The 15,400-nt window shown below is 62.7% G+C and overlaps 1 protein-coding gene across 2 annotated transcripts in view; it reads left to right on the top strand.

The window, feature by feature from the left end:
• Positions 1 to 13,804, top strand: part of POC1A (POC1 centriolar protein A) — a 35,657-nt gene extending 21,853 nt beyond the window's left edge. Inside the window, exons 10-11 of one of the 2 annotated variants that reach the window (XM_070391034.1) lie at positions 3,918 to 4,058; positions 13,162 to 13,804. In XM_070391034.1, the coding sequence (XP_070247135.1) occupies positions 3,918 to 4,058; positions 13,162 to 13,260 (240 nt within the window). In that variant the 3' untranslated portion in view covers positions 13,261 to 13,804. The remainder of the gene's footprint in view (positions 1 to 3,917; positions 4,059 to 13,161) is intronic. The other variant, XM_070391035.1, reaches the window with a different exon arrangement.
• The last annotated feature ends 1,596 nt before the right edge of the window (positions 13,805 to 15,400 follow it).

Raw genomic sequence — 15,400 nt, 5'->3', positions numbered from 1 at the left:
TCGCCAGGGCCCGAGGAGCGAGCAGGGAGGTGGCCAGACGGGCGCCGTTAACTTTCCGTGAGGGCGATTGCCAAGGGTGCGGGCCCGGGGTGCCAACTGGGAAAGGCCTGGCCTCGAGCCTCTGCGCCCTCACTTAGACTGACGGGTCGAAAGACTCCGTGGAAAAGGTCTCATCATGGGAGGGGTGTGTGTGTGTGTGTGTGTGTGTGTGTGTGTGTGTGTCCACGTCTTCCTGTTCTGCTTTGGAAAGAATGACCTGCTTTGGTGTTCTAAGTGGGCAGTGGCCAGGCTCTCCCCGCCTGGTCTCTGAAGGAGGTGGCACCAGTGAGACGGCCCAGATCTCGGGCCTGGGCCCCTCCCTGTCCTCTCCGTGTCCCACACTCAAGCCGTGGACCCGTGCCTGGTACAGAGCTTATTTCTGGAGCGGCGGGCAGGGCAAGGTCCAGGGTGAGGGATTAAGAGAAGAGCCGTTCCTGCCTGGGGCGGGTGTTAATCACCACCCACCCACCAGAGGGGTTCTGTCGGGTCAGCTCATGGCATCTCCGTGGGAAGCTCCGGCCGCTCCTGGCTGCTGGCCAGGTGTGTGTGGCCCCTAAGTGGCTGAGGCCTGACGTCCACAGACCGGACAGCCCCTGCTGGGACATCCTGCCCGGGACACCTCCCCTGACGACTGGGGAGGCGAGGCTTTGGGAACCAAAAGCTCTGAAGTGTGACGCTGGCTCTGCTTTGGGATCCTGTGCCCCAGGCCCGTGTGGACCTCACGGCTCCCCTCGGCTCTTCAGCGTGGGCCTTGCCCACTGGTGCTGGCGTGTGAAGAGGTCATGGGCACTCGGTACAGAGTGGCAGCGGGTGGTGTCGTGTACTGTCATGTGGCCGGCAGATCCGGCTCCCAGGGGCATTTCAGTTGTAACTGCATTTTTTAAAAAGCCAGGCTTAATAACATGTGAAGAGTCACATCCACCATGTTAAAAAGTGAGCACATAGGCATGTGATCACCACATGTTGGGCGTAGAGTGACTCCATCCCCAAAGTTCCCTCGTGCCTCCCGTGGCCCATCCGCTGCCCCCCTGCAGCTGCGGCAGCTCCTGCTGTCACAGGCCAGCGTGCGTTCCCAGCGTGGCGTGCACAGGCCACACGGTAGGCCTCTGGGTCTGCTCCTCTCCCTTCTGAGACTCACCTGTGTTGTTACAGTATCGGCCACTCCTCTCTCTGGCGGAGTAGCACGCCCTCGCCTCCTCTGCCTGTCGCTGCAGCTCCACAGGTGTGTACACCTGGGTTCGTGTGATTTCAGTCGCGACAGGCGCCACCGGGCAAGGCCCCTCCTACCCCGTGACGTTCAGCAGGGCGCTGATGCAGTTTCCCCGATAGGGGTGTCTTCCCGCTCTTGCCCGCCCTCTCATCTCTGCTTTATCGCCTGTTTGCTAAGCTCTTGGGGAAATGCCACTCTCGGTGCTGGAGTGCAGGTGCGAGGCCACGCGCCGGGCGGGGCTGCGGGCCCTTGGCCTGGGAGGTGTCCCTGCACAGGCGTGCCGCTGGGGGGCTTGGCTGTCTGAAGTGTGAGTGTTTGTGGGGGGCCTGTGCTGTGCTCAGCCCTGTGCCGGGCTGGCATTCTAGGGGGCAGGGGGGGGAGTGACCCAGAGTGTTAGACCCAGGGGCTGGGTGTGAGAGCAGCTGGGCCCATGGAAGCAAAACTGCCTGGTGTTCAGGAACTGCCTGTATTTGGGGTTCGGACCCCAGCTCTGTCATTTCCTGGGTGACTTAGAGCAAGTTATTCACCCTCCCTGAGCGTGCTTCCCCACCTGAAAAATACGGTCCCGATGCCTGCTGTGAGGGGCCCTCGTACAGGTGGAATGAAGTGACGTGTGTGCAAGTTCACAGCAGCGAGTGCCTTTTCCCGTGCAGGCGGCCTGCGCTCAGGCTGTGATGTCTGCTGAGCGTGGACGGGAAGCAGAGACAGGCCGAGTCCCGCTTAAGGGGAGACGGGGACGGGGTAGCGTGGTCAGAGGAGAAGCCAGCTGCAGGACCTGGGACTTGGGAGTGAGGCTTGAGGCTGGTGCCTCCCCACAGCCATGTCCTGTCTGAGCCTCACTTTCCTTTGTTGTGAAAGCTCGGAGTAGATGGGAACATGGTTCCCGCAAGCTGTCCCCCCACCCCACCCGCTCCCATCGTCCCCCCACTGTGCCTCCAGCAGCCAGTGCGGAGGGTTCTGGGCCATTCTGCAGAAACACTCAGAGCTTCACTCCCTCCTCCCCATGCAGCGGAGTGCCGCCTGAGCACTCCTCGAAGACACCAGCTGTCGGTACAGGGGGACGGCTCCCACTCTTCCTCTCCTGGCCCTTCCTGAGGGAGCCACGGGCCTCGTGACGGGACTTGGGCCCCGGGCATGGTGCCCCAGGCCTGTTGTGCCTGAAGATGAGCACTGCTCACAACCCAGCCCTGGAGGCAGGGTCCCCCCCATTTCACAGACAGAAGGTGGGGGCCCCGAGGCCTGTCAGTATGAGCTCGCGTGTCGCCAGGCTCTTCCTGGAAAACCGCCTGGGTCTGAGGGCCGTGGCTGAGGTGAAGGCCCGTCGAGGCTTCTGGGATGACGCCTGGCGTTCAGGTCTGAGTGCACCGACCCCTGGAGACGGGAACGGCCCAGCCCCGTGGGCTGAGGTCTCACTGCGTGGCACGGCACCCTAGTGAACGTGCAGGTCGCGGGTGTTGGACACGGTGCCCCTCTGTTTTCAAGAATCCCTCTGGCTTGTGTCTCACATTAAGTTCTCTTGAACCACCAGGGCCTGCATTTTCCAAGTTCAAATCCATATGCTCTCAAGAGTTTGTTATCTATGAGGTTAGGAGGTGTTCCTAATAAAGGAAAACACGCAGGTCGCCGGGGCTCCATGGTGCGTGGGCAGTTGGCCAGCTTGGAGCCCAGGGCTGTGCTGGGTTAGCGGGCAGAGGAGTGACGAGAGCTGGCAGGAGACGGAGAGGACACAGACATGGTGGGTGACAGGCCGTGGGCAGGCTGGCATCGCTGTGTACTGCTCCATGTCCTGGCCCTGAGAGGTAGTGGGAGGGGGAGGGCGCTGGGGGGCGGCCCAGGTGTGCGGGAGCTCAGAGGGCTTCTGATCCGGAGTGCGGGGCTGCAAAGGGATGGAGGGGGGCTGCTCAGAGCAGGGGAGTGGGAGGGGGAGTGGGCCCTCCCCACGCAGAGGCCCTCAGAGCTGGGTGTGAGGGTGCAGAGGCAGAGGGGAGCTGAGGGAGGAGGCAGGCCCGCGCAGGGCGCCTTGTCAGGGGCTGGAGTTTGCTTCCTAAGGTGGCGGAGCCCTGGAGGACTGGCGAAGCGGCCTGACATGGTAGCATGTGGATGCCCCGCGCCCAGCATGGCTGCCTTAGTGGGTTGCTGGGGCAGCCGAGAGGGTGAGCCTCATCGAGCACGCCCCTCCCACAGGGGGCAAGTCCACAGAGGGATTGTGGGTTCCCAGACCAAACGGGACCTACTGCAGTGTCCGCGGGACAGTGGCTCGGGGGCCACCCCGTGGACCGGCACGAGTCTCCTGAAGCCACTTGCCCGAGTGTGTGGGGTTGGGGAATGACGTCTTCTGCATTTGGGGTCTGAAGGTTCTTCGGCAGAAAACCCAGCCCCGTCAGGAGCAGCCCAGGGCCTCCAGCGCCTGAGGACGCCGTCTCCGGCCCACCTGCTCCCCTCCTGCCCCTCAAGCCTCCTCACTCGTGGTCGCTGCTCAGAAGGGGAGGCGACAGAGGGTGCGCCCGCGGTGGGGCCCCGCCTGTGGCTGTTCCTCCTGAACATTGGGATTCGTTCCTCCATTTGCTGGTGGTGTTCCCAGCCCTTCCCTTCGGACGGGCGACCCCTCGCTCAGTGTTCCCTCCACACTCAGCAGGACTGAGGGCTCCCCTCCTTTCGTTGTCTTTAGCCAGAAGTGGACTTCCACATCCCGGGCAGAGCCAGGAGCCAGGAGTCGGTGCAGAGCGCGCCGAGGGAGCCCGCCAGCACGCCGCAGGCGCTGACCAGTACGCTGGAGCACATCGTGGGCCAGCTGGACGTCCTCACGCAGGTAGGCCACGCCACCACCACGTCCGCACTCGGCCGCAGTCAAGGTGGGGAGCCCCGGCTCTGGTTCTAACTGGCACTGCCCTTATCCTCGGAGCCACCTGGTGTGTGTCTGTGAGGGGCGTGGTCGTGGGCTCTGCCTCCCGTGTTCTCGGTGAGCGTTGAAGGAGGTGTTGGCCTGTGCCTGGCCCTGGTGCGCTGTGGCACTGACCACCCTCATCACAGGACAGACGTGGGCCGGCCCTGTGGAGCGTGCGTGGGTCCAGCAGCTCCTAACAGCCTGTAGGGCAGTAGCTTCAGTGCAGGGCCCTGACGAGGTGGCGGCCAGCAGTGCGGAGGCCAGCGGGGCAGCTCATCCTGGGGAGCAGCGTCCTGGCCGAGGGAGCAGCCCGCCTGCACGTCCAGGCCACGAGCCAAGCCCCGCGTGGCAGGTGTGGGGCAGATGGGGGTGGGGGTGGACAAGGCAAGGCTTAAATGTCCTTGGGCCCCTTCCCCCCTTGGCTTCGGGTGCAGACCCCTCTCTCTTGGTTCAGCTTGGATAGAGTGAGGGTGGGAGGGATGCAAAGGACCCTTGAGTCTGTGACGAAATGGACACAGGGCCACGGCCTCATTCCTGCCTCTGGGCCTGGGACTGCACACCTGGGCCCATGGAAGGAAGGGCAGGAGGGCAAGGGTGGTGTCGGTGGCGTCGGTGGGTGGGCCTGCGGCTCATCGTCAGACATCTGGAGTCTGTAAGCCTGAGAAGGCACGTGCCCGGAGGGGAGCAGGCACTGAGATTGAACAGGCCCCCCGACCTGTCCTGTCAGAGCTGCACTGCCACGTGCTCTCTGCAGCCTTGTTGAGGGAGCGGCCGGAGGTAGACTCCATTAGAACCTTGGAGGACAGACTTCGAAGTCTGAGAAGATGGTTAAAAATAGCGTCCCTGGATCCAGAGGAGTAAAACGCTAAAAATGCTCCCGTCGCTATTTTTGGGCTCGTTACGTGTTAGCAGTAAGGGGGTGCACCCTGGAAGCACCTTTTTACGCGTGGAAGGCTCGTTACGTGTTAGCAGTTGGAATGGTCGTAACTGAGAAGCTGGCTCCGGGAGTTGGCGAGGGTGGCCCGTTTGCTTCGAGACACCATGACCCCCCTCCCCACCCCCATGGTCCTGGCAGGTCCCTATTGGATGGGCTATTCAGGCGAGGCGTCTCCTTCCACGCTGGTGGGAAGGTGGCCGAGCTCAGTCCTCCAGGTGTGCCCAGACCAGCTTGTTGGGAAGGGATAGCATGAGTCATCCACCCCCTGCCCCCCATGGTCCCCGTGTGTGTGTGTGTGTGTGTGTGTGTGTGTGTGTGTGTGTGTGCAGACTCTGCCTCACTTGCAGGCGGCAGTGTCACAGGCAGGGGTGGTGGGTGCTGTTTGCACAGGAGCGTGCCTCCACATGAGCACATGTGGCCACCTGGCCGGCCTGGGTCTGCCGTCCTCCCTCCCAGATAGGGCTGCCCTCGGGCCAGAGTCTCAGTCAGGAGAGACTCCTCTGTTAGAAGTGCTCCCGGGAGCAGGGAGAGCAGGGACTCGGCGTCTGACTCCAGCGGTTCCCAGCCCCGTCTCTTTGTGGCAGTTTACCCGCAGGCTCCCCTGGCTTTGCACAGGCAGAAGCGCTGGGGGCTGGGTGGCAGCTCTGTCTTCCATCGTCTGCGCGGTGACAGAAAGCTCCCCTCCCTGATGAGCTGCAGCGCAACGGCCCCGCCCGCCTGATGGGCTGGATGGCTGCCGTTACCTCTGGGGCCTGGGAATGGTCAGGCGTCTCAGGTTCTCCTGTGTGGCCCCAGCAGGCCTGGGGCTGGGGAAGGCGGCAGGGAGGAGGGGAGCGGGGACTCCAGGAGATTTGTTCTCACTCTCCTAGGGACCCCCATGCCCTCCAAGGAAGCGTCAAGCCCAGGCATGGGAAGGGGCTATGTGAGTACTGTGGGGAGACAGGCAGCCCCAAGCGGGCCTGCATGGTCTGAGCTGGTCCGGGGGACAGCTACTGGCAGGCCTGCCGCCTCCCCGCTCTGCAGAGGGCTGTCCAGGCTGGCCTGACCCACAGTAGCCACAGCTGGATGGAGAAGCAGCAGAAGGGAGCATTGAAGGTGGGAGGACATGGCATTTGGGAGAGCTGCCTGGGCCCAGCTGGTGTGTCCAGAAAACTGGCCACGGAAGGCCGTTTCCCGCCAGTGGTTCACGGGGTCACAGCCTGGCCTGTCTGCTGCGCCACGTCTCCCAGGTCCACGGAGCCACCACGCGTGTCTCTGACTCAGGACAGTTGTGTTTTACGAGGTCCTGGAAAATGAATCCTTGATACGGATGGTTGGACAGGTCAGCCTCTGAAGAAACAGGTGCAGAGGTGGCCAAGGCCAAGGTTCCCGCGTGCACAGCCCTGTTGGGACTCGCCTTGGCGTCAGAGCACAGCAGAGCATGTGGCTGAGCAGTGACCAGCGCCCCACACCCTGGGGCCTGCCCATCAGGCACTTGGCTCCTTGGGGGCCTGCGTGCGGTTGACACAGAGAGGAGGAGCTTGAATGCACCCAGTGTTGGTGGCATGGGGCTCAGGTCCTCCTGGTGCACAGCGCCCCACGGGTCCCGGAGCATCCAGTTTTCTAGGGTGCGGGGAGTGAACCCACTTTTTATAGCTTCTCCTGTGGGGATGATGTGGAAAAGCCTGTGTTTATTTAAAAGGAGTTGCTGTAAGGAAGTGATGGCGAACCTATGACACTCGTGTCAGAGGTGACACGCGAACTCATTTTTTTGGTTGATTTTTCTTTGTTAAATGGCATTTAAATATACCAAATAAATATCAAAAATATAAGTCTTTGTTTTACTATGGTTGCAAATATCAAAAAATTTCTATATGTGACACGGCACCAGAGTTAAGTTAGGGTTTTACAAAATGCTGGCACGCCGAGCTCAAAAGGTTCGCCATCACTGCTGTAAGGCCACGAGGAAGGTAAATTAGTCAAGGTTCCCTAATCCCATGGCTAATCCGCAATAGAAGATGGCGTCTCGCTGCTTCCCGCAGAGCTGACCTCCGCAGAGGTGGGGCCGGGATGCAGGCCCGCAGAGAAGCCCTGTGCCCTGCGATCACGTGGGGCTCCAGGGACAAGCTCGTTGTGTGTTGTTAGCAGCAGACTGTGGGGCAAAGGGGCCCGTTAAAAAGACAGTTGTTGAGCCCAGAGAGATGAGGAGGAATTGCTTTAGAGGAGGAATCGGTTTTCTGTGCAGCAGCTGTGGGATCCTGGGCAAGGGAGCGTGTCAGGCGTCAGCACGAGGGGAGTCTCCACTCCTTCCCTGGGAAGTGGAGGCCTCGGAGCATTTAGTCCTCAAGTCAGTCCTGAGGTGGGAGGGGAGGAACAGCACTTCCTGGACTCCTGCCCCCCAGGGCGCACCCCCTTCCTGTGGAGGCCAGGAGTTTCCTCCCTCCCAGACCAGCTGGCGGGGCCCCTCCAGCCCGCCCGCCGGTGTCTCCTCTCCAGCCCGCCAGGTCCCAGACCCCAGCTGGGGACATATTCTTCCCCAGCCAGGCGGGCTCGACAAGGGCTGCCTTTGGGCCTGGGCAGCTGGTTCAGGGCCTGCCCTCCGTCCCCAGGGCTCAGGCACTCAGCACTCAGCGTGCACCTATCGTGGAGGAGCTGGGCTGGGAGCAGGAGGCCAGTGGGGAGCAAGGAAACCGCCCTGTGCTGCTGCCATCAGGCAGCGGCTGGAGGCTGGAGGGCTGGCCTTTGCCCCTGGGCTGGAGACCATGTCGCCCCGCTGAGGGTGAGAGGCAGTGGGCCAGCCCTGCTTGTGCGCGCGCACAAGCACAGACGTGCAGTGAGTGACAGAGCTGGAGCAGCCGGAGCCGGGCAGGCGCTGGGCCCAGCAGCCCCTTTGTTTTGATAGCTCACTAGGCCCCCCAGCAGAGAGAGCCCCTTTTATTGCATCTGTTTTAGATCTTTAGAATCCTAGTGAAGTCAAGCCTTGCTGCAGGGGAGATTAATTCCACATTTTCCCATTTTTGCAATGAAACCAGAGGAAAGTTCGGCATTCTGTGTGGCACAGTTGAGACGGGCGTTGAGCCAGTGGCTGGCCCCAGGGTGTTTCTCTGGCCTCGCACCAGTGCCTGGTGATGCGGATGAGTGACTGCCCTCTCCTGGAGACCCAGGACACCTGGGACCCTCTGTCCCCCTGGGTGCACCCCCTTCTGGCTCCTGTGTTGGGGGGCTAGGAGGAGCACAAATCAACTGCAAGCCTGGAAATGATTAAAGGGAACTTTCCGTCACAGAAGCAGCCAGACCACACGTGCCCCAATGGTTCCAACCCTCCCAGGCCTGACCACAAGCTGGCGTGTTCCGGGCCTCATCACGACCCATCGGGGCCCAGAGCTCCCCCAAGAGCCCAGCTCAGCCATGGCCCTCGTGAGGTTAAGAGGTGGGGGAGCCATGTTGCAGCCCTGTGCCCAGCCTGGCACAGACAAGTGCCACGTAAATATTGGCTGTTAGTACAGGATCACAGTGCCCTACGAGTGGACAGATGAGGGATCTGAAGCCGAGTCCACTGAGCAAGTTAGTGGTCAGGTTCAGATTCGAACCCTGGCTCTACAGTTCTGGAACCCGTGACTCGCCAGACATGACTAGATGGGGACTAGGAGACACCCTGACAGCACTTCCCAAGGACCCACCGCCGCGCTGGGAGGCGCAGCAAGCTCCTGAGGCTGGGGCTGCGACCTGCAGGACTTCTCGGGCAGTGGACTGGAGTAGGGTCCAGGTGGGCGGGATTTGGGCAGGAAGAACACAGCCACAGGCAGCACAGGCCTTGAGTGCCAGGTGAATGCCACCATCCGAATGCCAGAGCTGTCAGAAGGGCAAGGACATGGCAGAGCAATGTGGAGGCCCCAGGAATCAACAGGAAGGCGAGGTGTCAGGATGGGGACTGGGGGCCGCCTGGGGCAGGAGGAGCCAGCTGGGGGAGAGGTGTCCTGCCAGACACGGCGGCCGGAGGGTCTTGGATGGGGTCTGACCGTGGCATTGTTTTCACCCCCGTCAGCCCCTGCTGAGCTCCCCATCTCCCTGGCCTCTGCCCAGCGACTGCCTCTGCCCAACACACTTCTCTCAATCTGAGCTTCTGCCCACACGTGGCCCTGGCACCTTCCAGGGCAGTCTCGGTTCCCCTCACACTGTGCCCCCGGCCCAGCAGGTGCTTGAGGTGATGGCATGTGGACAGAGGGCGGCCCTGTGCCTCTATCGTCATCTGGCCCAGCCGCCCTGTCCACTTCTGTGTCGCCTGTGCCCATGCTCCAGGAGGGAACTTGGTCCATAGAACCAGTGCTAATCTAAGGGACCCGGCGGTTCCCACGCAGGGCCCTGCTTGGAGCAGGGTGTGGGCGCGGAGAAGTCCCGAGATGGCGGGATTAGGGGTCAGTGGGAGCTGAGAGCCAGGCTGCACCCGCAGAAGCATTTTGTCAGGCCCTGGCCAGAGATCTGAGAGACGCAGACAGAGTGGCTGGCTGATCATCATTCTTTCCTCCTTCCTCAAAATGTGTCAGTCCTGGGGGAGCAGCTCTGCCCACAGCCAGCCCAGACAGGACCGATCCTGTGGCCGCGCCAGTGCCTGGGAGCCATGGGAGCCAGTCTCGTTTGCTGCACGTGGCAGGCACCTGAGGCGGGTGGGAGTGGGTGACGTCGGGGCCGGTGGGTGGCCCTTGGCCTCTCAGGCTTTGTAGAAGCGACGGCTCCAGTTCTCCCACTACATCAGCTCGTGGGGCACACGAAGGAGGTGGTGGCAGTGGCTGTGGGAGGAGGAGCAGCTGCTGGAAGGACCTGGCTTGGAGGGCACGCCCTTGGTCAGCGTGGAAGTGCCTGTTCGCTCACTGCCGATGGTGGGGCTGGGCAGCCCGGTCAGTCCCAGGCCAAGCCCCTTCCCCAGAGCTCACTCCGGAGCCAGCGCTCCAAAAACTGGCCACCGGCCTGCAGGACACTATCCTCCCTGGCTCCACCTGCTCAGACCTGAGTCGGGGGCAGGCCAGGGAGTAGACGCTTCCCTTTCCTGTCCCTTTGGGCTGAGAGCCCTGGAGCCCTCTCCACCTTCCTGTGGCCACCACATTCCCTCCCTCTTCAACCCCTCTGGTCTCCGGGCACTTCTAAGACGGTCATGTTCTTCTCTGCCCCAGGGCCTTTGCACCTGCTGTATTTTATTTGGAATGCATTTCCCTCTACTCACCTCGGAGTGTCTTTTTTAACTCACCATTTGAATTTCATTTTAAAAGCATTTTTAAAAGTTTAATGTCTCAGGAAACTTAATGAGATCTTGTGACTAGTGGCCTCCAAACCCCCATCACGGTCGGAGCTCTCCTTCCAGGGCTGCCAGCCAGGCATCAGCCCCAGAGCAGGAGGTCATGCCAGGGGCCCAGGCTCTTCTCGGAGCCCAGTCCCCGTGGCCAGACTGACACCTGCACCCCAAACAGCCATTCATGAAAAGGGGGTGAGAAAGAGGCCTGAACAGGAAGTGGAAGTGAGAACTGAGCAAGAGCTGCCAGAGGATGAGGACAGACCCACCTCCAGAGGAAGCCGGGCGAGAGGCAGTGGGGGCTGGGAAACAGGCCCAGAGGAGGCGGGGCACAGAGGGAAGGCGGCCCAGCCCAGGGAGAGCGCCACGGCGCGGCTGGACAGGGACAGGGTGGCATAAAGGGCCTTGGCCGCTCCCTTTCCCGACTGGGGTCCTCCTCAGGGCACACCTGACTCCCTCCCTGCACCCCGGGAGCCCAGGGAGAATCCTGGCCACAGCCACGCCCCCGAGCCCCTCACAACTCGGCCCTGCACCCCACGGGGCCTCCCAGCACCTGAGTCCCTGTCACACACGCCAGGAGTGGCGGCTCGCCCTCAGTCACTTGGAGGCCAGCAGACCCACACCCAGGCTCTGGCCCGCACAGGGCATCCGGACTGGCCAGTTTGGGCCATGGGTGGGTGTGGGGGACTGTGGGAGCGGGCTCCCCTGTTCTGAGTCCCAGAGCCCCGAGGACCCTGAGCCCGTCATGGGCAGACTCCTGGAAGCTCCATGCCCAGAGAGAAGAGGCCGAGAGGCCCGGAGCAGGGTCTGCCGGGCCCCTGCCTTGTGCTCCCCACTCGGAGTCGGGGCCTGATGCGGACAGCCGCTGACGACTGGCGTTGCGGCAGCTTCTTTGGGCCTCGTTATGGCTCTTTGGGGACTAAAAATAAACAGTTATTTTTGTGCTGCACTCAGAGGCCCTTCAGGTGTCAGAGGAAGCGTCTGACGCACCTTGAGCCATGAGGGAGGAGCCCGGGCCCTGGTAATGCCGCCCCAAAGAGGACAGCGCTCCCCTCAGGCGCCCTGGCAGCCTCTCCCAGGAGGACACCCCTGGCTCATGATCTTGGTTTTGGTCCCCACCGTCTCCCTCAGTACCCCCCCCCCCCCTTTGTGGCCCGGCATCCACTGCCTCCACGTGTGGAAAGTGGGTCCGTGGAGGGAGGGCCAGGGAAGGAGAGGCAGGCTGGCTCCCCGCTGTGGCCTGGAGTCGGGGCTGTCGGAAAAAGTCTGGATGAAGAATGATTCTGAAGCTTGGCTCCCTGAGTGTCTCAGCAGCCAGTGGAAACTTGAGGAATGCGGGTTGGTCTGGACCAGCCGGGGGCTGTTCCCACCACATGTACGAGATGCAGACCCTCCCCCGCCGCCCCTGGCCGCTCGGAGGGAGTGACGCCTCAGTTCAGCTCTGCCTCTCGGGGTCACCTCACAGTCCACTGCAGCACTTCCCAGGCCTGCCCTGCGGCCCAGGGTGCGGGCCCCTGCAGCTGGGGGGGTGCGGGCCCCTGCGGCCGGGGGTATGGGCCCCGGGAAGATTCACAGCAGCCTGAGTGGGACGCTCCCTCCCAGAGGTCTCGGCACTTCATTAAGCGAAGGGACTGGACCGAGGCCCAGTGCCTCTCGGAGCCCTCGAGGAAGGTGGTGAAACCTCTTGGGAAAGCCACAAACAGGGAAAATTCATAGAAAGTCCTGTTTCTTATCTGGCCCATTTCGATGCCTGCCCGCAGTAGACTGGCCAGTGCTGGGTGTGGGCCTGGCACGCACAGGCTCCCTCAGTGGGGGCGCAGACGTGGCCGGCCGGGGTCGGGCTGAGCAGGGCTGGGTGCGGTCTCAGGTGGGGCAGGCCCCCTGGGGAGCACTCAGACCCACTGTCCCTCTGCCGACACTCCTGAGCCAGAGTGGGTCCATGGGTCTTATTTTTTTATTTCTAGAGAGAGAGGAAGGGAGATACATATAAACATCCATCGGCTGCCTCCTGCACGGCCCCCCTGGGGATCTAGCCTGCAACCTGGGCATGTGCCCTGACCAGGAATTGAATGGGCGACCTCCTGGTTCATGCGTTGATGCTCAACCACTGAGCCACGCCAGCCGGGCCACGTCTGCAAGACTGGCCCTGGCCCACAAAGGACGCGAAGCCCCAGCAGCTGCGGGCGCTGGAGGCCAGCCATCGTGCCGGGCGTGCTGGGAGCAAGGGCTCAGCCTCCGGAAGCCGTCGTGGTGACAGGCCTTGTGGGCCAAGCCAACAGCTGGCCCCGTGCTGTCACCTCGGGCTCCAGGACCGCTGTGAGCTCAGCGCCACCCTCCCATCACCGTCACCGCGGAGCAAACGGCTCAGAGATGAGTTAGATCCTCCCCAAGGCGGCCCCTTCCTGCACTGGTCCCGGGCCTGAGGGGTGGGTGGCCCCGGTGGGGGGAGCCTTCGTTTGTGGGCACCCTGCCCTCACCTTTGGAATGAAGGTGGTGGCTGGTGCCTGGTTGTTCGTGGACAGCTGGTCCCAGTGAGGAGGTGGCTCTGCCCCCAGACTCCAGTCTAAACGCCAGACCACCAGGGCCAGGGATTCCTGACCGTGGTTGTCTGGGGAGTGACAAGGGCTGTGGGGCCCACCCCCTCCTTTCCCTCGCGTGTCTTGCCCGGCCCACAACATCAGAGAACAGCCATCCAGAGCCGGGAGGGGTGGGCAGGACCCTGGGTGGGCAGAGCCGACAGCTGGCCTTGGGACAGTGGCAGGGTTGGCTGCGGGGTCCCGGGCAGCCGGTGGCCGCACCCCCTGAGCCTGCTCCCTGTTCTGTTGCAGACAGTCTGCATCCTGGAGCAGCGGCTGACGCTGACGGAGGACAAGCTGAAGCAGTGCCTGGAGAACCAGCAGCTAATCATGCAGAGAGTGACACCATGATTGGGGGTGGAATCAGGAGCCAGTTGATTCGGGGGATGGTGGGCCGGGATTTGTACTGTGGGACTCGGGTAAATAAACGGGGTTCAACTCTGAAGGAATCAGGTCCGCCCAAGCCCAGGGTCGTGCCTCTGCCCACCCTGCTGCCCGCCCCTGGAGGCCCCACCTGGCCATGGACGCCCGTCGACACGGCGCAGTGCCCAGGCATGAGGGACACGTCCGGTTCCGTGGAGAAGCCACTTGGAAATGTTTGCTGCTTCGGAGCTGTCCTGAGAGCCCAGCTCCCTGAGGAGTGGCCCCAAGCCCCCCGGCTCCCTCGGCTTACGGGGCCTGTCCTCTCTGCCATGTGTCCACTGTTCCCGCCATCGGCCTAGACGTGGATCCTGGGTGGGTGAGCCTGAGTCTTCTCTGACTCGGACGGACGCCTGTGCGGGCCCATCTGATGCAGCGGGTCCAGGGACAAGCACGCTGGCCTGTGGTGGCTTTGGTTTCTCCCTCTGTGTGCACCAGGCAAATGAATCTGAAAATTAAAGCAGACTTTACTGAGGTTGTTGAAGAAATGGCTCATTCTAAGTAAGGCCTCAGCAACCCCATCCCAGGGCCCAGACGGCAAAAATGGCCCTGGGGTGTCCCTGCAAGAGCCCCTCTGAGGCCAGGACACCCTTGTTTGCCGCCGTTCCGGGTGTTGGGGAGCAAGAACAGTGGGAGACCCTGCACACCACCCCTCCCTGGCTGCCCCCCCAGCTTCCCTCCCCCCCTCAGGCACCTGATTCCCATTGGCTCCTGGGGTTTCCAGAGGCCCCGTCCCCTGCCTCCGTGGGGAAAGCCCGGCCGGTGTTTCCTGTGCCTGATGTCCATGCCTTCAGCACTGGGCTTGGGGCCCAGCCAGCCCGGGAGGGTTTCATCCTCCCACACCCCTGCCCTTGGTGGGGTGGGGGCTGTCAGAGCCACTGAGCTAGTGAGGTCCAGGTGGGAGCTGAGCGACAAGATGAGGCAGCTGCCGCCTCCAGCTGAGTGGGGAGCTGAGGCTGGCTCTGGCTTCAGCTCTGCCCCTGCCTTTGGCCCGCTGTGTGACCTCCACCTGACAGCATGACCTCTCTGAGCCTCAGGTTCTTGTGGTAAGTGGTGGTGATGAGCCCCCTGCAGGTGGCTATAAGCTGGGTGCTGCACTAACCGGCCTGGCAGGTGCTGTAGGAGGCCCCCACCCCCACCCCCACCAGCCCCACTAGGATGGGCTGCTGTTATGACGTGCTTCTGCGAGCAGTGGGCGGGGAGGAGGCTGGGGTCCTGGGGGGGTGGGGTGACCTGCCAGTGGGCAGGTCAGATCCTTCAGCCGTGCGGCGGTCATGGCCTCCCCATCCCTGGAGGCTTTCACAGGGAGTCTGGGCAACCCCAAGTCTGCTCAGAGGGCACGCAGCTGTGGGGCCAGCCTTGTCATCCCCTCCATGTGGCTGTCCTGACCCTGATAGCAGCCTGAGTCTGTGAGATTAAAACACACACTAAAAAGAAAGCTTGTGGGACAGCTCATGACATCCCTGCTCGACGCCTTCCAGCAGCCACAGCAGGCTTTGTCCCTGCTGGGCTCCGGACCACGACCTGGGAGGCGGCTGAGGTGGGGCTGAAGGCCAGGGGCCCAGCATCAGAGTCCTGCCAGCTACAAGGCCCACTCCAAGCTGACAGGTCATGTCGCCAGAAACCCGGGGCTCCTGTGAGGGCGACCCATTGTCCCCCGTGAGGCCCTCAGGCTCCACTTCCTAACCGCCCCTGAGCACCCCACCCCACACGCCAGCCTGCGCCCACACAGCCTTTCCCTAAGGAGGCTTCAGATGCCAGGCAATCTGGGTGCCTGTGCACGGCCCCACTGGACAGGGAGGGAGGATGGGGCCGCCAGCCCACAAGCCTGACCTCCCTGCCCACCAGGTAGCGGGGCGGGCAGAGTCAGTGGCCTCGGTGACCCTGAGCTCTGGTAATGGGGGGGCAGCCGGTGATTATGAACGAGCCATGGCTGCTGGCTGACAGGCGGTGCCAGGGCCTCCTCATGCCATGGGCCCTCCCACCCGCCTCCTACAGTCCTGCCCCTAACGGCCCAGAACCCAGCCAAGCGCAGCCAGGGATGGGGGGGCTCTTCTGCCTGAAGGAGAGG

This window comes from Myotis yumanensis, unplaced genomic scaffold (genome assembly GCF_028538775.1).
Source record: "Myotis yumanensis isolate MYYU_CA2020_CCGP unplaced genomic scaffold, mMyoYum1.0.hap1 SCAF_14, whole genome shotgun sequence".
Classification (NCBI taxonomy): Eukaryota; Metazoa; Chordata; class Mammalia; order Chiroptera; family Vespertilionidae; genus Myotis; species Myotis yumanensis.
Note: the sequence above shows the minus strand (reverse complement) of the source record. Positions and strands in the feature narration are given on the sequence as shown.